Source organism: Alexandromys fortis, unplaced genomic scaffold, assembly GCF_014885135.2.
Source record: "Alexandromys fortis isolate MF-2015 unplaced genomic scaffold, M_Fortis_MF-2015_v1.1 scaffold_260, whole genome shotgun sequence".
NCBI classification, from domain to species: Eukaryota; Metazoa; Chordata; class Mammalia; order Rodentia; family Cricetidae; genus Alexandromys; species Alexandromys fortis.
Genome location: NW_026068136.1, coordinates 412222 through 436162, shown reverse-complemented (window position 1 = coordinate 436162; position 23941 = coordinate 412222). Strand labels below are relative to the sequence as shown.

At 41.4% G+C, this 23941-nt stretch overlaps 1 protein-coding gene across 3 annotated transcripts in view; it reads right to left on the bottom strand.

The window, feature by feature from the left end:
- The window catches only part of Amn1 (antagonist of mitotic exit network 1 homolog), a 36190-nt gene that overhangs the window by 3572 nt on the left and 8677 nt on the right, over nucleotides 1–23941 (bottom strand). For 2 of the 3 annotated variants that reach the window (XM_050126499.1, XM_050126501.1), the window contains exons 2-6: nucleotides 19852–19984; nucleotides 16629–16773; nucleotides 6970–7187; nucleotides 6050–6106; nucleotides 4841–4952 (exon numbers count right to left, since the gene is read on the bottom strand). In XM_050126499.1, coding sequence (XP_049982456.1) covers nucleotides 4841–4952; nucleotides 6050–6106; nucleotides 6970–7187; nucleotides 16629–16773; nucleotides 19852–19984 — 665 coding nt within the window. Of the gene's footprint in view, nucleotides 1–4652; nucleotides 4699–4840; nucleotides 4953–6049; nucleotides 6107–6969; nucleotides 7188–16628; nucleotides 16774–19851; nucleotides 19985–23941 lie in introns of all 3 variants that reach the window. The other variant, XM_050126500.1, reaches the window with a different exon arrangement.

Sequence of the window (23941 nt, the reverse complement as noted above, 5' to 3'; positions counted from 1 at the left end):
GGGCTGCATCCCCAACACCCCGGCCGCTTGGCTAGCTCATGCCCGAAATAACAACACACAAACTGTATTCATTTAAGAACTGCATGGCCCATGAACTCTAACCCTTACAGGCTAATTCTCACACCTGGACTAGCCCATTTCTAATGATGTGTGTAAGCACCCCAAGGTGCGCTTACCGGGAAGATTCTAGCCTCCGTCCATCGTGGGTCTCTGCTCCATGCGTCTGCCTCAGAGCGCAGAGCTATTGCGTCTACCTGGGAGGGCTGAGCATGGCGTCTCTGCTCCAGAGACGCAGAGCTGTCAGGTCTCTCCGGGAGCAGAGCAGAGTCTGACCTCACTTCCTCTTCCGCCCAGAATTCTATTCTGTTTATTCCTCCCACCTATGCTTTAACCTATCAGGGCCAGCCAAGCAGTTTCTTTATTGCTCAATGACCTTCCTCCATCACACGCCTGCTTCAAGAAGGCCACACCTCCTAGTTCTTTCTGAACGTTTCCACCCATTCAAATATATGAACATGAACACATGGGCATCAGTCTCATTTAAACCATCACACTCCACTCCCTAGCCCCATAGGTTTGTGCCCATATCATAATGCAAAATATTTTTAGTGCAATTTCAAAAGTCTCCACAGTCTTTCAGACTCAACACTTTTTAAAAATTCAAAGGTCAGAATCAACTCTAAGATTCAAAGCAGTCTCCCAATCCTACCCCTTCCAGGGCCTCTCTACATAGTCCTTGCTATAAAGACCAGACTGGCCTCAAACTCAAACTGCCTGCTTCTGCCTCTGAAGTTCCAGAATTAAAGGTCTGTGCACCTAGAGCATACTCTTAATTGTAAGCCTTATAAAATAAAAATGCAAATTATATACTTCTTACTTCCAATGACATTACCATTCTAAAAGGGAGGAATGGTCACACAGTGAGGAAACACTAGACCAAAGAGGGACAACTCCATGTCGGGTGTCAGGGCTTAGATGGCTCCATCTCTTTAGCATTGCTTCCTGCAACTTAGTTCTCTTTCTAGGGCTGGTTCCACTCTGTCTGCAGCTCTCCTTTGCAGACGTCTTGGGCTCTGGCCCCTTTAACATCTTGGGTTCTTCAATGTAACCCAGGCTTCACTTCCATAGTTTCACAAAAAGGGGGTAGTTCTTTTTTTTTCACCTCCACAAGCATACCACCACTCATGCCTTGGGTAGTTGGCGTGGGAGGTCCTTTCCTTTTGTCTATGCATTGCTGGTTTTTTCCTTCTTTCTTCGTTTTTTTTTTTTGTTTTTGTTTTTTTGTTTTTTTGTTTTTCAAGACAGGTTTTCTCTGTAGCTTTGGAGCATGTCCTGGAACTAGCTCTGTAGACCAGGCTGGTCTCAAACTCACAGAGATCCACCTGCGTCTGCCTCCTGAGTGCTGGGATTAAAGGTGTGTGCCACCATAGTCTCTATGCATTGCTTTTATTGGTTAATGAATAAAGAAACTGGCTTGGCCTGTTAGGGTAGAAAAAAGCTAGGTGGGGGAAAACTAAACTGAATGCTGGGAGGAAGAAGGCAGAGAGAAAGAAGCCATGTAGTCTTGCCAGAGATGGACGTCAGAACTTTAGCTGGTAAGCCACAGCCATTTTGCAATACACAGATTAATAGAGATGGGTTAGTTTAAGATATGAGTTAGCCAGAAATATGCTTAGGCTATTGGCCAAACAGTATTGCAAATAATATGGTTTCTGTGTGATTATTTCGGGGGGCTGAGCTGCTGAGCAGCCGGGAACCAACAAACTGCCTCCTCCAACAATCAGTACTTTTAAAATTTCCATTATTCTTAAGTGTTATATTTATTTCATTTTTTAAACTTTAAACAAAATTTTATTATATGAAGGTTGTCACATAATTGGATATTTCTCTACTTGGTATGGTATTTATTTTAAGCTGTTGGGGGCCAGTGAGATGGTTCAATGAGTAAATTTCCTTGCCACTGAGCCTGGCAGAGTTTGATCCCCAAACTCATATGCTGGAGGGGAGAACTGATTGCAGCAGTTACCTTCTGACCTGACCATGGCGTGTGAACACATACACAAATAAATAAATCATTTTCCTCATTGACTGTATATATTTTTCCTGTCTTGGTTTCTATTAAAAATAGAAGGGAAAATACCAGTTTGATTATTTCCAGATCGTAACCAGAACAACATTTAAAGCAGAATTAGCAGAGATGAATTTTATAACATGTTGTATATGCAAGCTACCCCTAGACAAAGCATATTAAGACAGAGCTATTTCAGCTAACAGCTGAAAACCAGAAACCTCTGTCCACAGAGTTCATTTCACAGTCTGCTTGTTCAGCATTCAGATTGTAGAGACCACAGGAGTTCATCCATCTTAAAGTAGGGGAAGTGTCAGAACAGGGAGCTGGAGCGGCTGAGAGTACTGGCGCTCTCTCACACAACTTCAGTTTACAACTGCCTGCAGCTCCAGTTCCAGGGGATCCAGTGCCCTCTCCTGGCTCTGAAGGCACTGACCACATACACACGCACGCACACATACACACACACACACACACAGACGCCCCCCCCTTTTTTTTTAAAGTGGGAAAGAGAAAATTAGAAATCAAAAAATCTTTGGAGACAGCTGTGACTGGAGTATTTAGTGAGAATTCTGAAGGTGTTTTTATTTTACCTGAAGTCTATTAAGAATGGCTCTAAGTTCCCTTGGGGAGGGTAGTATGTCCTTGGAGCTTAGAGACTCGGCATGCTGTCCAGGAAGGTGAAGAGGTTGAGAAATACCTACATTCTTACTATGTAAGACTTAGGCTTATTATGTAAGACTTAGGCTTATTATGTAAGACTTCCCTTAGGCAGAGGGAACTGCTGTGGAGCTGTCAAATCACATAGAAAGCCTAAGTAGCAAATCCTTAGACTGAGGGCTACAAGAATCCCTCTACTACTTTGCCCCAGGTCTAGAGTTCTGGACTAGCCTAGGGTCAATGATAATCATAATCATGATAATAGTTTATAAGAGATGTAGGAGTTACTTTATAAGCATCTTTGCTTATTCATTATATAAGAAAAGTGCATACATAACTCAATGGAAAGGCAGATATTTTGTGGTTATTGTTGCATATGTGGTGTGTGTGTGTGTGTGTGTGTGTGTGTGTGTAGGTGGACATGTGTGTGGAAGTCTACAGTTGACACTGGGTGTCTTTCTGATTGTTCTCCACCTTTTGTCTCTGATCCAGGAGCTTGCCATTTTAGCTAGTTTGGCTAGTCAGTTTCTTTCAGGGATTCCCTGTCTCTACCTCCTGTGTGTGCATAAGCTAGAACTACAGGTGGAATCTGGGAATCCAGACACTGGGCCTCATTCTTGTGCAGCAAGAGCTTTACCTGGTGAGCCATCTCCTCAGCTTTCAATGGAAAAATTTTTTGTTATGGTGGTATTTGAGACAGGGTGTTTGTAGCCTAAGCCAGCCTAGAAATTACTACATAGCTCAGGCTAACCTTGAACAAGAAGCCATCCACCCTACATTGCCTTATGAGTGTTGGGATTACAGGAATAAATCATGATGCCTGGTTAAATTGCTCTCCCCCAAACCCCACCCCAGACAGGTTTCTCTGTGTCATCCTGGCTGTCCTGGAACTCAGTTTGTAGTCCAGGCTGACTTGGAACTCACAGAGATCCAGCGCCTTTGCCTCCCAAGTCCTGGGATTAAAGGCATGCTCCACCCAGCCCCACCCCCACTGTTGCGGGATATTGATCACACTGTGAACCCCAAGTTTGCATTAATTAAATAAAACCTTGGGTCAAGAGGTGGAGTCAACAACTAGTTGACAGGAAGCAGTCACAGACAGTTTGAGGGAGTCTAGAAAATAGATAAACACACAGGAAGTAGAGTGTGGTGGCCCTTTTTGGTTTGGGATTGTGGAAGAGATAATCTCTTGCTGGGTCAACAGGTTTGAGCTAGCAGGTTTTCACCCCAGTATCTGACTCCCAAGTCTTTACTGGCAAAATAGAATGATAGAGACTTAGTTAAAAACTACATTTGGCTGCAGAGGCAGACACGGTTCTGGGGGCTAGAGACTTAGTTAAAACTACATTTGGCTGCAGAGGCAGACATGGTTCTGGGGGCTGCAGAAGTCCTGCAGGCCTCAGCTTGAGCAGTGGGCTGTGATTGTGGAGCTGCAGCCTATAGCTGAAACAGTAGTAGATTCAGGTGCAGTCACTGTGCTGTTGATAAAACAACACCTGACTGTTAAATTGCTCTTAATCTCACTTTCTACATCTTGAGGAAACAGCAGTCAACTGGACACTTAGCGCCTCTAATAGATGTAATAAGCTTGACATTTTTTATCGTCTACATAGACCATCATCTTAACACTGTGCTCATGACCACTGCTGGCATCATCATCCTTCTCTGGGGAGCACTGAGCCTTACCACCACCATTACCACCACCATCACCTCCACCGTCAGTCACCACCACCGTCACCACCATCACCACCACCGTCACCACCACCATCACCACCACCGTCACCACCACCGTCACCACCATTACTACCACTGTCACCACCACCGTCACCACCATCACCACCACCGTCACCACCACCATTACCACCACCACCATCACCACCACCGTCACCACCACCGTTACCACCACCCTTGCCATGACTAGTACCCATTTTGCGACCCCGATAGATCAGATAATCACCACGAGTAAAAGCCTATGAAGGAAGTACATCACTACATCATTTTACTGATAAGTACAATGAATAATGGAATTGAAGGACTAAGGAATTGTCTCAAAGTTCTACAGTTGGTAAAAGAGGAAGTCAAAATTAAATACAAGCAACCTGTCAGACTGACCTGTTATTAAGGGGCAGCCGTGGAAAAGAAGTATACGTATCTGAGGACAGGCAGTCAGGACAGCTTCTACAGCCGTATCGGTTAGATTTATACAATACCCCATGTTAATCTCCTACGGAGAAAACAAAATGAAATAAAAAATTAAAACTAGATGCACAAAAAAGTCTGGAATATAATTTTATATAAAAAATATTAAGGTGACTAATGTAAGTCCATCTTGTTCTGACTCCACTTTGTGTCTGCGTAGACACTTCTCAGCCCTCTGCCCTTCCAACAGCCATGTCTGCCTTGGCAACACATTTGGGGTTTTCCAGTACTCTGACCATGGTCCAAATGTGTTAACCAAAATAACTGATGTCTATGTAAACTAAATATGATCTAAAATAACTGCTCTTCCAGGGGACCTGGATTTGATTCACAGCATCCACAGAGTGTGCCACACTGTCTTCAGCTCCAGTTCCAGGGTATCTGATATCCTCCTCCGGCTCCCTCAAGCATCTGTCAGGCATGTGGTGCACAGATACATATGCAAGAAAAACATCCATTTGCATGAAATAAAAATAAAATTTTTCTTCAGACAGGATCTCAATATGTAACTCTGGCTGGCCTGGAACTTATTGTATAAACCAGGCTGGCCCTGAACTCACAGAGATATGCCTGCCTCTGCCTCCCGAATGCTGGGATTAAAGCACATGAGCCACCACAAACACACTTTTTTTTTTTAAATGTACATTTGGTGTTTGGCCTGCATGTATGTCTGTGTGAAGTTAGATGCACTGGAACTTGAATTACAGTCAATTGTGAGCTGCCATGTGGATGCCAGGGACTGAACCCAGGTCCTCTGGAAGAACAACCAAAGCTCTTAACCATTGAGCCATCTCTCCAGCCCCAGAACACAAATGCATTTTTTAGAAAGGAAATAGGATGAAAGCTTGGTATGGAATCACACTTGCTGCAACTTTACCTGTGGGAGGATGGAGGCAGGAAGACTGCTGCTGCAAGTTCAAGGCCAGTGTGGGCTCAAAATAGAAAGAAAAAACAAGCATTCAAACAAGCAAACAAACTGCCCCATAAAAGGGCCAGAGGGAGAAGATGTCTCAGCAGACAGAGGCCACAGAGTTGCTCTCTGGCACCTGCCCACCAATAACCGTAATTTTTTTCTTGAAGATAAAATAAACTTTAGTGTTTTCATAGACATTTAAAAGTTACCTCTAATTGTTTGGCACATGGTCCACTAACAAGTGCAGCCACACCACTGTCAGACACCTGAACGAAAGGGAAAAGAAATACATCCTGTGATGGAGACAAGAGAACTCCTCAAGTGCGTTAATCATGAAGAATGACAGAATGACTGCCTCTCATCCAGCACACAGGCATTTTAGTCACATGTTCTCCCCATCTTTGTTACTTACGATGTAGATTCTAGAACAATCACTAACCACCCATGGCAGTGCAGCATGAACGAAACTGACTCCTGGAGTTGTTTACTCAAGTGTGAGCTCGGTGCCTCCTAACTAAGGACCACACTTTGTTTATTGAAAAGCACACCAAGCAGGGTATAGGAGTGAGTTTTGTTTTGTCTTTTACAGGAGTTTTACAAGGGAAGAAGTACTTTCTCTGACCCTATAGACTCAGAACAGCAAGCAAAACCACAAAACATGTTATCATACCTTATAACACATGCATTGTTCTGAGTTAGGGACATGGAAGGATTACAAGGGAGACATATACATCCTTCTGAATCACGGCACAGAGTGGTTTTGAGTAAGGAATATAGTTTGAGATCAAAGCTATGTGTTCACCTTAGCTTTTAAAAGTTGAGTTACATGGAGAGTACAAAATACAGTAAGATTATGTTGTTTTTCTTAAAGGTAAGTGGTATTTAAACTGAATACACAGTATATAGCTTTAGATGATCTCAAAGCATATGACTAAATTGGCTACCGTGTCGGGCAAATGCTCTGTGTCTGAAGGCCAGCTACAAGAGGCATTCCAGAAAAATCATTCTCATACTGCCTGTATCACAAGATGATCAACAGCCTCAATAATAATAAAAGAATTAATTTTGATATTCTGATTAGTCATAGATAATAGAGACAGCACATAATTTGTGTCGAGTTATATCTCACCTGAGTAGTTGAAAAGTCAACACACTGCAATAATGGGCAGTTTTTTCCTAGTGCATGTAAGGACATGTCAGTGATACCTAGGCAGCCACCCAAATCAATGATCTTTAGGAGCTGGCAGTTGAGTGCAAGAGCAAGGACTCCTTCATCAGTGACACTGCAGCATCCTTTCAAAGAAATTTCATGAAGGTCGGAACACGAAGAAGCTACAGCTTTTATTCCTAGGGGAAACACAGTTACTATCAGTGAACTAAATGGTTATAAATGTATATCACAAAATTAAAATGCTCCAAAATTGTCAGAATAGAATTTCTTTAAGCATCAGATGGACAAGGACTTCCTCTCTGAGATATCAACACAGGCAGGCTTACCGGAAGCCTGCAGGAATAGATTCCAGAGGCTGTCTTTTCTTCTTTTAGGTAACCTCTGTGGATGCATGTTAGCAATACCTACCTTGACAAAGAATAGACTCCAGACTTGACTGTACTATTTACCACAGTATGAATGCAGTAAGATGCTGTCCAATGGTCAGAGTTTCCTTGCTTTATTTTAAATTAGCAATATGATTTACGTCCATGAAATGTAGTCACTGGATGCAATGCTATACAGTATCTTTGTCTTATATTTTAAAAAGTCATTACAGTTCCTTTTATGTTGGAATACTTTTTCTGGAAAATTGGAATCAGTATTTTAGTGTTGAAATAGGAGCACCAGGGCTGCGTCCCCAGCACCCGGCCGCCCGCATGGCTAGCTTATGCCCGAAATAATTACACGGAAACTGTATTCTTTCAAACACTGCCTGGCCCGGATAGTTCCAGTTCCTTATGGCTAGCTCTTACATATTGTTCTAACCCATTTCTAATATTCTGTGTAGCCCACGAGCTGGCTTACCAGGGAGGATCTTAACCTGCGTCTGTCTGGAGCGGGAGAACCATGGCGACTCCTCACACAGCTTCTTTTTCCCAGCATTCTCCTCTGTCTACTCCGCCTACCTAATTTTCTATCCAATAAAATGGGCCAAGGCAGTTTCTTTATTAATAAGAAATCACTCCCACATCATTTCCCCTTTTTCTGTTTAAACAAAAAAGAAAGGCTTTAACTTTAACATAGTAAAATTACATATAACAAAACAGTTATCAAGTAAGAATTACAGTTACAATATTTATATCTATTTTATCTCTTATCATAACTAAGGAAAACTATAACTATTCATTCTTCAACTCCATCAAAGACTCCAGAAGGATATAATATTATCTAAGTAAACAAGAAATAAGAAAACTCTAGAAATGACAGAGACATCTCGCTGCCTGGACAGTCACCCAAAGTTCCTCTGTACCGTTGGGGCATCCATCTTCGGCCTACAGGCCCATGGTATCCAGAGACATTTCCATGAAGCAGGAAATTTCAAAGACAGTTCAGTCATTTTCTGCTGTGTCCTGCAGAATGTCTCGCAGACTCTTTCATGAATCAGGAACCCCGAAAGACCATCTCACCTTTAGGCAAGTTCAGCAGTCCTCTCTCTGCGGGTTCTCTGTGTCCAGTTTATGCAACAGTCCAGGCAAGAGCAGTTTCTTGCCCAAATGGCTATCAAACTCCATAAGGATCCTCTTCGATGCCCATCTTCCTCTTGAAGTAGCTGGTGCTGCCAGGAGCAGACGTGTCTCCTTGTCATGAAAAGTCCTAAGTTATTAAAATATTTTAAATGCCATATTCTGCAGTCTTTGAGAGATATGAAGAATGTCTATCTAACTGAAATATATCTCTATATATCTAGAAAATCTAATTAACATGACTACAAGCTTAACTATTAGCGATGATTATCCATTAACAACCTATATTTCCTAATTATACATTACATTTTTAAATGAACTACACAATCACAATACCTTAATCAAGATCAAAAATACATATACATATAACAAAATTGACCTTAAAATCCATACCAATGCAAATTATTCATATCTATATCATATCCCCCTTTAAATGTAAAAGAACATTTATAAACAATATTTGGGAACATGGGCGTAGTTTTTTCTCTCCAAACTGCTTCCTGCTGAATAGGGGCGTCGTTAATTAGGTCGTTCATGATATAACCTGTGTGCTAGTTTCATCTCAGTTGGCAATTGAGCGAAGCAATTTTTTGAGGGTGTTCACAGCAACCTTTCAGGAGGGCGTGGTCTATCATACCAAATCGGAATAGATGCAATCCACAGGGTCTCATCCTCTGCAAAAACAAAAGAAGACCCTCTCCAAAGCATCATATCCTTAGACCCAAATTCTGAAATCATAATACCCTCATGAAATCCATTTTGGTTTAGCTTGGCAGCCCATATAATGAAATGTCTCTCTGTACTTAGCTCCTTCACAGTCAAAAATTTTAAAGAAAACACAATGTACATAATCCAGACTCTCTGTGAATTTTCCATTTTTACGTGGCTTATTTTTCTTTATTTCTCTTAATCTATAACTATCTGTACTTCTGTACTCTGTCTCTTTAAAGACTTTACCCTTTTTCTTTTTAAGACATTAACTTTATTCTTTATATTCTTTTTCTTCTCTTTCCCAAGCCTACGTACATTCATCCAACAGTGTCTGAATCTGTTTTATTGTGAATCTGTAATTTTTTTACTATCCAGGAGCACTTTGTTTTGCGCCTTTAAATCACTAAGCGCTTAAGAATCTAAGCTGTGACATTCCTAGGTCAAAAACAGGTACTGTATGCTGGCCCCGCCCAGTCCAACATGGCGGAGCCGCTCGTGCCTCTGATCCTTGCACATTGCACCATTAGCATGGCGGAGCTGCTTGTGCCTCTGAGCTGCGGCACACAATGTCCCCCTTTTAGGCACACAGCAGTCTAGTTGCCATCAAACAAATCGTAGCACTTTAATCCAAATGCTCCATTCATAAGCTCTGTCTCCCGCCGGAGCCAGACAGAGATCACAATGGCGGCACAGCCCAGAAAGCCGGCATTTTAAAACAGCCAGTTTTTTCCTGCTGCCGAGTCAGGACAATTTCTTTGCGGCACGCAACCCAGAAACAGCAAAAAGCTGTCTTAAATTCTCTCTCTCTCCTTTTTAAGCCCTCTCAGGTTTTTAAGTGGATTTAGCCCATCACGTCTGGGCGCCATCTGTTGAAATAGGAGCGGCAGGGCTGCGTCCCCAGCACCCGGCCGCCCGCATGGCTAGCTTATGCCCGAAATAATTACACGGAAACTGTATTCTTTCAAACATTGCCTGGCCCGGCTAGGTCCAGTTTCTTATTGGCTAGCTCTTACATATTGTTCTAACCCATTTCTAATATTCTGTGTAGCCCATGAGCTGGCTTACCAGAGAGGATCTTAACCTGCGTCTATCTGGAGTGGGAGCATCATGGCGACTCCTCTCATTAAGCTTCTTTTTCCCAGAATTCTCCTCTGTTTTCTCCACCCACCTAAGGGTGGGCCTTATCAAGGGGCCTAGGCAGTTTCTTTATTAATAAGAAATCACTCCCACATCATTTTAGGTTACCCATATTGGGTTCTGAATAAAATATTTTCTTATCTTCTTCAAGTGAAGCCACTATTTTGCATCATATAAAATAGGCAAATGCACTATCGTTGAGCTGTAGTGTGTGTGTGTGTATGTGTGTAAGAAATGTGACTAGGATGGATTTACATTTTAACAATAGCCAATTGTATGTTTTTTAAAGATTTTATTTATTTATTATATATACTGTTCTGTCTGCACGTATGCTTGCATGCCAGAAGAGGGCAGCAGATCTCAGTACAGATGGTTGTGAGCCACCATGTGGTTGCTGGGAATTGAACTCAGGACCTTGGGAAAGGCAGTCAGTGCTCTTAATCGCTGAGCCATCTCTCCAGTCCGACCAATTGTGTGTTAGTCATTTTTAAAGTAGTCTATCCCACAACAAAGTGTAGACACATGGAATGTAGATGTGTGGAGGTTGCAGTTTTGTTAGTGGTGAGGACTGATAGGGGAATTCTTAGAGTTTTACCCAGATGAGGTCTTCTACTAGGTATTTCCAAGTTACTGTCACTGGCAAAGAATTCAGAGACCAAGTAATAAATCAGGAGGAAGTTTTACTACACAGGAAGGGTAGGATTCTCAAGAGAGCATCATAACGTACAGGCTTTTCTTGGTAGGCCAGGTGCTATAGGGAGGGATGGCGTGTTTGTACCATGCATCATCCTGTGTTTCCTTCCTTTTTCTTTGACCAGAACATTACAATGGACATAGGCCTTCTGTAGCTACTTCTTTTATTTATACATTCATTACTTTATCCCCCTTCCTCTTGTTTTGTCAGACAGGGACTCACTGTGTAGTCCAGGCTGGCCTTGAACTCACAACAATCACCCTGGCACAGCTTCTAAAGTGTTGGAATTACAAGTGTGAGTCACCATGACTGGCTTCCTGTCTTAAGATAGACATATTCTGTATGTTAAGTTTCATAATTATTAACTAAAAACTAAGGAGGGACATTATGAAGTCTAGATATTCTGGTTCTGAGGCTCTAGAGAAAGGTTTGGCAATTGGCATCTTTTCAGCAAATGATAAGAGGAATGGATAGGCAAAAGGGAAAAGAAGCAGAGGGCAAATCCAAAGGAACAGCCCTGTTAGATACTTAAGAAGATTTACTTATTCTTCTAGTGACATTGAAATAGGTTTTTCTTAAGACTGTTTTTGTTAAAAATGATTGCCCATTCACTTGGACTGACAAGGCAACTAAAAGCAGGCTGTAAGCCTGAAACCTCTGCCCTTGTTTTATGTCTGCATCTGGCAGACATACATCTATCTACTCCTTCATCTGCACATACTGTGCACATATACATCTAGCAGTCTCAGGATCTCCATCAGGCTACTTGTATGCCCACCTTTGAAAAATAGTACAGACCCTCTCCAAGACCCTAATAACAAATGTATTTCCAATGTATCCAGGTACAGATAATAGAAGGGTTAATTCAGGATAGACTACTGGTTTGGGGTATATCACCAGAAGGCAGAATTGTGTTTTTTAGTCCTCCCTTTCAGGGAGAATCCCCTATTTACCATTTTGTACCTATGCATAACTGGGCACAGAAGAGAAATTATGGGAAGGGACGGGCACAATAGGAAAAAAATCAATATATGACTTAATCTAGCAAACAAAATAGAGATCCACCTAAACTATGCCCTTTAGTAATCAGTCCTTCTTTAGGTCAGTTGATGCAAAAACATTACTCTTACCTCAAAGGGGTATGAAATATTTATTCTAGAGCCTGATATGAATGACCATGGCCGTGGAACACTGGTTCAAGTTATTCCCAAGTTCACATTCCAAGTTAACAGTTTCATAGTATTTTTTATAGTAATAGAACTAAGGAAATCCTGAATTGGAATAATTTTCTAAAAATATTTATTTATTTATTTACTTATTTATTATGTATACAATATTCTGTCTGTATGCCTGCAGGCCAGAAGAGGGCACCAGACCCCATTACAGATGGTTGTGAGCTACCATGTGGTTGCTGGGAATTAAACTCAGGACCTTTGGAAGAGCAGGCAATGGTCTTAACCACTGAGCCATCTCTCCAGCCCTGGAATACTTTTAAAAAAAATATTTATTTATTTATTTATTTAGTATACAAATTCTGTCTGCGTCTATGCCTGCAGGCCAGAAGAGGGCACCAGACCCCATTACAGATGGTTGTGAGCCACCATGTGGTTGCTGGGAATTGAACTCAGGACCTTTGGAAGAGCAGGCAATGATCATACCTATAGGCTTCAGATGCTATCTGTTGGCATTCTTGGCTTTTTGATAGGAGGAAACAAGGAGTCTGTTTTTACATTCCAAAGGACTGATCTTTAGATCACACACAGAGGAAGACAATAAATGTCTATTAAGAAAGCTGAGGGTAATTGTAATTTGCCTCTGGATGTACAACATTCAAAACTTACTGAGGTTCTAATCAGTTACTAAGTGTTTAGATTCAGTGGAAGGTGTCCCTTGCATCTCTATAACAAGAAACCCTAGGCTATAGCTTGGGTCCCTTAAATTTTCTTGAGTGGTTCATAGTCAATCTTGAAAGTATATCCTGCTAAAATTTGTACTTTGATTTCATTCTGAATAAAATTATCATACTTCTTTCTTTTGCAAATCTGTGTGAGCTGTCCCCTGCTTTCAGTTCTTTGAGTGAGGCCAAGAATCTGCAAACACTTGGCTCCGACCTACTTGAAACACTGATTGAAAGTACAGTAGTAAGTAATTGCCCTAAACCTGCAGGCATCTTTGATTTAAAGAGCCATATCTCAGAGGGAAACTATTTAAGAACGGGAGAAGTACTCATGAAGGTGAGGGCTCACCCCATAGCGGAAGTAACCATGTTGTAGGGAACAGATTGTTTTCCTAGGTTATAGCAGAGGTACCAGAGTAGAACTGATCAGAGGTAGGTGGAACCTTATCTTGAGCAGGACGACTAATTAGGCATACTTGCTATCCTGCCCTAATTCATTCTCTACTTGAGCCTAGGCTTATGTCAGTACCCCCAAAGATGAATTTGGGATTATTGGACCTCTTTATCTGTTCCTCTTTCCATTGTACACTGATTAAGTTTCTTCTCTCTGGTTTTCATCATTACTTATTTCCTTAGTTGGTAATTTGGTATAGGTGGCAGAGTCTAGATTTCTGGGGCTGCCACAGCTGGCTATTGACTTAAAACTCCAAACCCACTGGAGCAAAAGCTCCGGTCTTGGGGACCCTGCTAGACCCTCCCCTACGTTCTCCTTGTGTGGCTGTTCATCTGTGTCTTTTATAAATACCATGTGTAATCAACCAGCAGACATGCACTGCAGTGACTGAAGTCACACCATCTTGTCCTGACCTTACCTTGACTCCATTTTATGTCTGCTGAGGTGTACTTTCCACTGAAAACCCACTCCTTGAATGACTCTATCTATTTTGGCAGCACATTTCCATGTCCCTGACCATAGCCCAGATGTATAACCAAATAACTGCTAAATAAATAACCAAAACAACCATTGTGTTCTGTCACAGTGAATGTTACAAGGCTCCCCTAACCTCCACCTAACAATGATGCTATTGTGGTTTTTATGTGTATCAATGGTGCATTCCTGAACTTCTGGCCGAGAATTCTTTGTGATAGGAGCCTACTCTGGCTTAAATAAAGGACTCTTATTTGGCCTTATAGTCGTGATGGCCTGTAACTTTCTCACATAAACTGTAACAAAGCAAAGTGCATTCCTGAATTTTGTGAGCCAAGGTGACAAATTATTGAATCCTGAGGAATGTTGCAGGGTTGAGACCCAGAGACCACTCAGCACCACCAAAGTCTGAAATGGAGAGTCTTTATTTAGCTGGAGAGAAACAGTCCTCACAGAGCATCCTCAAATTCATTTTACTTTTAAAGCTTATAAAGGCAAAAAAAAAAAAAAAAGAAAAGAAAAAAAATCACAGAAAAACAAGAGTCTGGTTGGCAGTTGCAGGGGGAAGTAAGGCAAGCAAGCAGTTTAACAGAAGCCAAAAACATGCAGTTAGCTGGGGACTTTGATTCTGAATTTCTAGAATAGGATTGGTTACTTTCTAACTGCAGGGATAGGAAAGGGGGTTGGGGTCAGTTAAACCAAAGGTGGTTCCAGCTGACACAACATGTAGGAACCTTTGCCTTGTCACAAGGAATAACTTGCAGAAATTTTGTACAGCTGATTAGACAGAAGTACCTACTGGAGGCCAGGACTTGGGACCGGCATATGAACTGGAGACAGTCTTGCAAGGCAGACTTGGCTGTGGGATGTGATACTAACTCCAAGTAGAGAATGACAGAACCAAGTTAAATGATAAGAAATTCAACTGGGGCTGGCAGACAGCTCAGTGAGAAAATGTCCTTGCTGCCAAATTCCTGGGATCCAGATTGTGGGAACAAAGAACCAACTCTCCCAAGCTGTTCTCTGACCTCCACAGGACATTACAGGCAGGAAATAAATTAAAAATGAAAAAACAATCTAGCTGGTGTATGGAGAGTAAGATAACTGCTTCGTATAGAGAAACAAACTCACTATCAGGTAGGCTATGCTCTCTTAGAGCCCTTTTTTAATGAGTTAAACATTTCAAAACTTATGTTTTTTTTTTACAGTATTATGAATATCCCAAGTGGATAACCCAAATGATTGAGATATATGGTCAACTAGCCAAACAATTATCCAGAAATGTTCTTATGCAAAGAAGTCCTGCCCTCCTCCCTGCCTGACTTCCGTTTGTTTGAGACTACCTCATTACATAGCTCACACCAGCCTGGAACTCCAGATTCTCCCGCCTCAGATTTCTGAGTGTTGGGATTATAGGTGAGTGCTACCATATCCAGCTAGTACTTCTTTAGTATACTAAAAAGAAAAAAAGTTCAAATCCTAAACTGAAAAGTGATTTATACTAGAAAAAAACCCAAACTTAACCAAATATAAAAATCCATTATTTCATGTAATTATTCTGAGAAAATAGTTTGGATATAAAACATACTGCAAGTCATCTTTTAATTTTTATTTTATGTGTCTATATGTTTTTCCTGCATGCATGTTTGTGCACATGTGTACAATGTGTGGTACCCAAAGAGGTGGGGAAGGTATTGCATCCTAGGGAACTGAAGCTACTGACTGGAAGCAGCTGTGTGGGTGCTGGAACTGAACTTGTTTCCCCTACAAGAGCAGTAAGTACTCTTAACTGCTGAACCATCTCTCAAGGCAAAGCCTCCGTAAGAGTTTTGGTTTTGGTATTAGACAGTTTTATAAAGATTGCCTAGTTTATCTGATTTGTCTTTTTTTTTTTTTTTTTTTTTTTGAGATAGGGAATCATGTAGTTCACCTGGCCTAAAATTGAGTATGTAGCTGAGAATGTCCTTGCCTGATCTCTTGATCTCTCTGTCTTCACCTCTCAAGTGTTGGGTTTACAAGTAAGAGCCACCCCACCCATCTTAATCTGAAGATTGTTTCTATTATAATACTGCATCAAAAAAGTGGTGGTAAAAGCCTTTCTTCCCAGCACCCAGGAGGCAGATGGCAAGAGGATCTCTGTGAGTTTGAGACCAACCAGGGCTAGGTAGTGAGAGCCCATCAACAAACAAACAAGCAATAAACAAATGATTAACTAGCCAAGTGCCTTAACCATGCTGGAGGTTGAGGCAAGAGGATTACTAGGAGTTCCAGGATAAACTAGGTATTCTACAAAGTGAATACCAAGTCAACCAACAGCAACATACTAAGACCCAACCCTAAAAATCAAAACAGTAGTTTTTGTTTTCTTTTTGTGACAGTTTCATTGTATTCCAGGCTGATCTCAAACTGACTATGTAGCTCAGGCTTGCCTTAAACTCTTTCTGTTTGTTTTTGTTTTTGTTTTGTTTTGTTTTGGAGACAGGGTTTCTCTGTGTAGCTTTGGAGCTTGTCCTGGATCTCGCTCTCTAGACTGGAATTACAGTTTTATGCCTGGCTCATATTCTCTATCTCTCTTTTTTTAAAAATTTAATTAACATACAAAATAATGTTTCATTTTTAAAATTTTTATACATATATACCATTGTACCTTGCTCATATTCCCAAACTCTAACCTCTCCCTCTTTGCTGGTGCCTTTATGTTCTCCTCTAAGATCAGGTGCTAAGCATCAGTGATCGTAAGCATACCTTCTGAAGTGATGCTGTTTCTATGTTCTCTGGACGATTTCAGGTTTAGTGCCTTCAGTTTTCTGCATCTGCACAGGTGCTGGAGAGCCAAGTCCGAGATATCACAGCTCCTGAGATCTAGTCTTTGGACTTCAGGATGTAGCACCTGTAACAAATATATGATTTTGAAAAAAAATTCTTAAAAAGACTTTTGAAATTCTAAGTCATCTCTCTAGCCTCCAAATTAAGTTTTCTGTAAACATACATTCATTCCACAGTTAGTGATCTGGTGATCCAAACAGGCAAGTGGCTGATGGAAAATATAGCCAAAAATATAGGATTTAATCTCTGTGTAGAAGATAAAGCAGGAAAAACAAACAAACAAACAACAAAAAAACAAGTTAGCTTCTGGCTGGAACTGCAATACCGAGTGCTTAAAGTCTTCAGTGCTGAAACCGAATGCTAGTGCAGAGAAAGGAGCCCTGGAGAGCCACAGTACTGGACATCTACTGACATCTCTGACTCATTCAACTGGACCTGTGTGGTTCTGTTGAGCAGGTATCGCTTCCAAAGAAAAAGACCTGCTCCTCTGAAACATTTTCAGTCAAATGGCCTGATGTTAGGTAGTCTGTACAAGGATAACCAATCCCTTTCGGATACATATGTCCTTTACTGTTACTGAAAAAATAAACATTCCTCTGCCAGCTCTTAGTTGAGTGAAAAATCAACATTTTGGAGGTCACATAGCTGAGCAACCATACCACTAGCCTTGAGGAAGATAACACCTCTGCCCTGGGGGTTGTGTTAGCAGTCACCTAGACTACACTGCAGGGACTGGACAAGTATTGCTGCTCACAAGTGTCTGATGGGTGAGTGGAACAGAAAGCAACACTTGCTGTCTGTTTACATATTATGTCTGTCTCCTTTATTGCCTTCGTCTTTGTTACACAGTTCTGTATGCAGACAAGCTGAACAGCTGAGAAATGCAGGGTTAACTTGACCTAGAGTTGTCTAGTCTTTCCTCAGACCCACTTAGGGCTAAAGATGCCCACCTGCCACCATGACAGAGATCCCAGATCATAAAAGGAACAAAAAGAGGTGGCACCTGAGTTCTTGGAATATCTTTGCCTATTCCCAGAAAATATATATACTCTCTCATTATCCCTTGCGGGCGAGAAGTTGATTTGTGAGCAAAGCTCCCACTTCATTCTTTAGTCACTAAATAAATTCTTGTGTCCCAACATTTGTCGCTTATGTACTAGTCATAGCAGTCCACCTCCCTCTGCCTTCTTAATATTGGGATTAAAGGTGTGTACCACCATGCTTGGGCCTAGTATAACTTCTTTTAACATGTTTTTCAGTCTTTGGTTTAAAAATAATTTATTATTACTATTATTAGTGTGTGTATGTGTGTCTAATAGTATATTGTAAGGACATGGAAAAATTTAAGAAACTTTGCTTGATCAGGAGACACTGGGTTCAAGAACTTTGTACATCAAGAGCTAGTAGAAAACAGGAACCTCTGCAAAAAGTATAAACTACGAAATGTTCCTAGCAGCTAGCCACCTGTTGGCACCCAGCTTTGTGGTCTAGACATAAGCAGATGGAACTGCTTGGTGGTGGGGGGCAGGGGGCATGCACAGAAGCAGAAGTAGCTGCTTACAGGAGGAAGGTGTATACAGAAGGAGTCCATACCCTTCGTTTAGCAAGACCAACCCCCTTGACTCAAAATAAACCTGGCTTGCAGTTTTTGTCTGCATATGTCAACCCCAAAAGAGGAATGGGAGTTCTCCCCACTGCGCTGTGTCATGAGTAGTGGCTTTGAGCTCCCAGCTAGCTGAACTATGTGTGGGCAGAATAAACCTTGCTTTTTGCATTCTGGACTTGACTGGATTCTGGTGGTGGTCTCTCTGGGGGTCTCAACTTGGGTACAACATGTGTGTAGAGGTCAGAGGACAACTCTGGAGAGTCAATTCTCTCCTTCCATTGTGGGTTTTGGGGACTGAATCTAGGTCATCGGGCTTAGCTGGCAAGTGTTTTCCTCTACTGAACCCCAGCTTCTTTTTTGATTTTCTGAAACACTCTCGCGTAATTTAGGCTATCCTCAAAGTCACTATTTAGACAAGACTGGCCTTGAAGTCCTGATCCTCTTCCCTCAGCCTCCCAAATATTGGGATTATAGGTAAACACCACCAAGCCTTTTTATTGTTGTTTTGAGACAGGATCTCTACATAGCCCTGACCAGGCAGGCCTCAAAATCACAGAGATCTGCCTGCTGCATGCTGGGATTAAATGTGTGAGTCACCATGTCTGGCCTCGCCATGCACATCATGCCTTTTTTTTAAAATCTTTTTTAAAAGATTTATTTATTATATATAGTATTCTGCCTACATGTATGCTTGTAGACCAGAAGAGGGCATCAGATCTCACTGTAGATGGTTGTGAGCCACCATGTGGTTGCTGGGAATTGAACTCTGGAACTCTGAAAGAACAGCCAGTGCTCTTAACCCCTGTGCCATCTCTCCAGCCCCCTCACCATGCCTTTTTAAATTTTTTTTTTAAATGTATGTGTGACTAAGGCGGCTTGGCAGTGGATCCCTACGAACTAGAGTTACAGGCAGTTGTAAGGCTCCTGATGTGGATATTGGTTACACTCTGGACCTCCAGAAAAGTCTCAAGCACTTTTAACTGCTGAGTCATCTGTCCATTGCCGCCGCCTTCTTCTTTTTTCTTTTTTTGGAGACATACTGACCTAGAACTCACTATATAGCCCAGGCTGACTAGAAACTCATAGCAAATCTCCTGCTCTGACTCCTGAATATTGGAATTACATACATAATCTACCATGCCCAACTGTCCTTCATTGTTTCGAGTAGTTAGCACATGTCAGTTGTTGTGGGGAGCTACTGTTCAGTGTTTCCTTGAGGTCAATAAATAATGGCCTAAATTCTAAGCAGGCAGATCTTCATGAGTTCAAGGCCATCCAGGGCAGAGAGACCCTGTCTCAAAAGCAGCAACGATAAAATGGTTTTATCAATATATACTTAAGAGTAGGGAAGGGAGGAGAAGAAAAGCAAGGGGAGGGTAGTAGAGGACAGTACACACTCAAGGGTGGATACCGACTTCTCAATCAGAGTCCTATTTTAACAGGACTAACAATCTCACTATATACTCCTTTTTTGTTCAAAAAATATGAAATTAAATCTGAACAATGAAGTAAAATTTTATAGCTACACATTCTTACCTCATTTATATTGGAATCTGTTATCCGGCCCCGTGTGCTCATTATTTTAATCAGTCTATCTTTGATGTTGGGAGGCAAATATTTGATATCTGAGATATACCTGGAAATGTTGATTACTAGGCACCGAAGACATCTGAAATACAAAACACAATATAGTAAATTGCACTGCATCTGACTGGTAGCCAACACTTATCAATACTGCTTGTCTACAGTTAGTCCTTTCACAAAACAGTATTTTTATTAACATTTACAAATTTAGCTTGACAAGATTCATAATCACTGCCTATGTAAAATTATATAAGACATTTTCCTTCAGCACTTTACCTCTGCATACCCGTTGTCAATATGCATTTTAAAATTTCACTTTGAAACAGTGTCATTTAGCCTAGGCTTGCCTCCAGCTCACTTTTCTGTAGCATAGGATGGCCTGGAACTCCCAGTCCGCCTTCCTTACATCTAGAATTCTAGGGTAACAGGCCACCATCCTTGACTTTATCAAAATACATTTTAAGGCGGCATGTTAGTGTACACCTGTAATACTAGCACCTAGGAAATGGTAGATCAAGATTTCACAGCCATCCTCTGTGAGTTAGAGACTAACCTGAGCTAAATCAGACTCTGGCTCAAAAACCCAAAACCAGGACTGGAAAAACAGTTCATCAATTAAGAGCACTGGCTGCTTTTCCAGAGGACCTAGGTTTGATTCCCAGAATGCACACGGCAGCTTATTTGTAATTACAGTTCCAGGGGATCTTATGCCCTCTTCTGGCAACCACGAACACTAGCTATGCATGTGGTGCACTGACATACATACATACAGAGCACCCTACATATACATAAAATAAAAACAATTTCCAAAAACTGTATGTGGGCAATAATGACTAGAGGAAAAACTATAACCACAGAGATTCTATGGAGAGTACAGATCAGTTACCTGTATATGCAATTATGGGAAGAGGTAACGACTAAGACTCTAAAGCAGCTGAGGACAACTTAATCAAGATTTCATTTTGGCACATTATTTCAGGATAAATGCACTTGATAAATACCGATTGTAGGAAGGGCTCTCTGACCTATCCTTTCCTACACTAACAAACCACAGAAATCCCTTTGAGCAGGAAGCCTTCCCTGAACCATATCCAGAAATGACTGTGTAACCATAGAGTCTCGGCAGTGGCAGTGTAGTTGCCAAGGGCCATACAAACATTACATCCCCTCTTCCCCTTAATGCTCCCACTGCCTATGTCAAACCCTTCTGTTAGTGCTCTTTTTCAGAAATGAGCTTTCCACTTTGGCTATTTCTCCGAAAGAATAAAGACTCTTTAGAATGGGTAAAGGACTTCTTTAGCCTCTTTTAAAACAATGTGACCAACATGTCTTATAGCCTCAAATTCTAGCTATCTAATAAATTCATACCTGTGTCAAGCAACCATAAATTCTGTTTACAAATACCACTATATATACAGAATTTTAATTCATGAATGACAATGATCATATACTTGTTATCATTTTTTTTTTTTTTTTGGTTTTTCGAGACAGGGTTTCTCTGTGGCTTTGGAGCCTGTCCTGGAACTAGCTCTTGTAGACCAGGCTGGTCTCGAACTCACAGAGATCCGCCTGCCTCTGCCTCCCGAGTGCTGGGATTAAAGGTGTGCGCCACCATCGCCCGGCTCTTGTTATCATTTTTTAGTGAAAAATTTTTTCCTTTCCTCTTTTGGTTATTTTCATCTTCCCCTTTCTGCCATTATCTGACCTCCATTGGTGTCTTATGTTAATTTAGGACATAGTCTTTCTTCCTCTGTGCTTGTATACACAACCCACACAAACTTACAGAAGGGTGTTGTGAAGGGAGGTGTAATAGTTACCTAGAACAGCATCCCAATATATTCTCTTCTCAATATCTTCTTTTTCATTCAACAATCTCTTGCGAAAACCCTTCAAGGCATTTCAGTACTCACAGTGGATATCTTATTTGGTTACTTATTCTGGGGTATGGTAACAATACCGTCAGATTTCTTTAAGATCTGTAACTATATCGTTATTGGAAGTACTGGAGGGGTTCTTTTCCTCCGCATCCCTCTGGCAATGACCATTTTTCCTACTATCAGATGTCAAGACTTTCCCTGGGGAGAGGCAACACAACTTACCCCAAATAGGGAGCTCGTGAGAAACCAAAGTATAGATGATACCAAAGCCCAACGTGGTGAACTGATGTGGGCTTCCCCTCTGTATGCTGTGAATATGCTTTATTATGACTGGTTAATAAAGAAGCTGCTTTGGGCCTATGGCAGCACAGAATAGAGCAAATTGGGAATTCCAAGCAGAGATAGAGGAGAAAAGAAGTCAGAATCAGACAGATGCCCCCCCCCCCAACCTTACCGGTAAACCATGAGACTCTTGGTAGGTAATAATAGGAATGGATTAATTTAAGATGTAAGAGTTAGTAAATAAGAAGCCTAAGTTATTGCCCAAGCAGCATTGTAATTAATATAGTTTCTGTGTGATTATTTTGGGTCTGGGCAGCCGGGAATGAACAAACAGTCTCCTACTACAGTGAACCATGAGTTTTATTGGGGTTACAGGAATGTGGGTAAGGGGTTACTTACAGGAGCTGAAATGACTCAGAGACAGCTGCATCACAAAGCCTACCCCAACATGGGTTCTAAGAGTTCACAAAAGTTGATAACCTGAAGCACAGTACAGAGTCTACAAGCAGCTCAATTGGTTAGTGTCCTTTCCACGTGACACAGTTGTTCTGACCCTCTTCCAGGCAGCTAGTCTCTACTTTTTTTCAGGCCGCTGGTCTGGCTCAAATTCTGTGCAGCTTGGCTTGACCAAGAGTGACTCGGCTATCTTTGTTGCTTACTCTTGGAGTGAGGGGGGTACAGCAAATCCGGTGGGTTTCAGGGACTTCCTGGTTACCCTGTGTTTTAAGAGCTTCCCTGGAAGATGGTATGTTTCAGTTTCAAGGAAACTGCGACAAATCTCCTACTCCCCAACACTACCAGAAAAACAATGAATATCCTTCTCTTTTATTGTGTCTTTCCCCAGTCCCTACTTTATTTTTCGTTTTGGGTTTTGATACAGGGTTTCACTGTGTACTCTAGGTCAGCTGTACTCAGGGCAATCTTCTTGCTTCAGTATTTCCAGTGCTGGAATTATAGGCAAGAACAACCACACTTGGTTGAACTTCCTTTTTTATTGTTGTTTTATAAAAGTTCAGTCTGGCATCATTATTTGCAAATGACCTGGCTCAGCTTCCCAAGGACTGGACATGTGTCACCACACCCAGGTTAACCCAGATGAGCCCATTTACTCATTGGCTCACTGTATCATTTATGGGTGAGACGTGTGTGTGTATGCATTATATATATATGATATATATTCATATATATGTGTATATATATATCATACATATGAATGCCGGGCATTCATAACTAAGAATAAGCCTCCATGTGTGATTTATTTGGGAGCTGGGTGCTGGGCCCCCCAAAAAGCCAGAAGAGTAAAACATCGCACAAACAGATAGTTTTATTTTTCTATATGCTTTCCCAGAACCTGCTGCCAAAAGGACTGTCTCTTTTCCAGTGTGTATTTTTGACCCTGTCGTAGTCACTTCTATTTCTATGAAGAAATACTATGACCACGAAAACTCTACTTACAGAATGCATTTACTAGGGCTTGCTTACAGTTTCAGAGGCTTAATCCATTATCATGGTGGCATGCAAGCAATTGCTGAAGCAGTAGCTAGGAGCTACATCCTGACCATAGGCAGAGAGAGGGAGAGTGTCAACTGGGTCTGGCTTGGGCTTTTGAAACTTCAAAGTCCACCCCTCAGTGACACACTTCCTCCCACAAGGTCATACCTTCTAATCCTTCACAAATTTATAAGCCTATGGGGGCCATTCTTACTCACTCCCAGCTTCCATAGGCTTGTAGCCATGGCATAATGTAAAAATGCATTCAGTCCAACTCCACAAGTCCATATAGTTTGTCAGTCTCTACACCTTTTAAAAAACCAAAGTTCAAAGTCTCTTCTGAGACTCATGGCAATCTCTTAACTGTAACCCCCCTGTAAAATCAAAGTCAA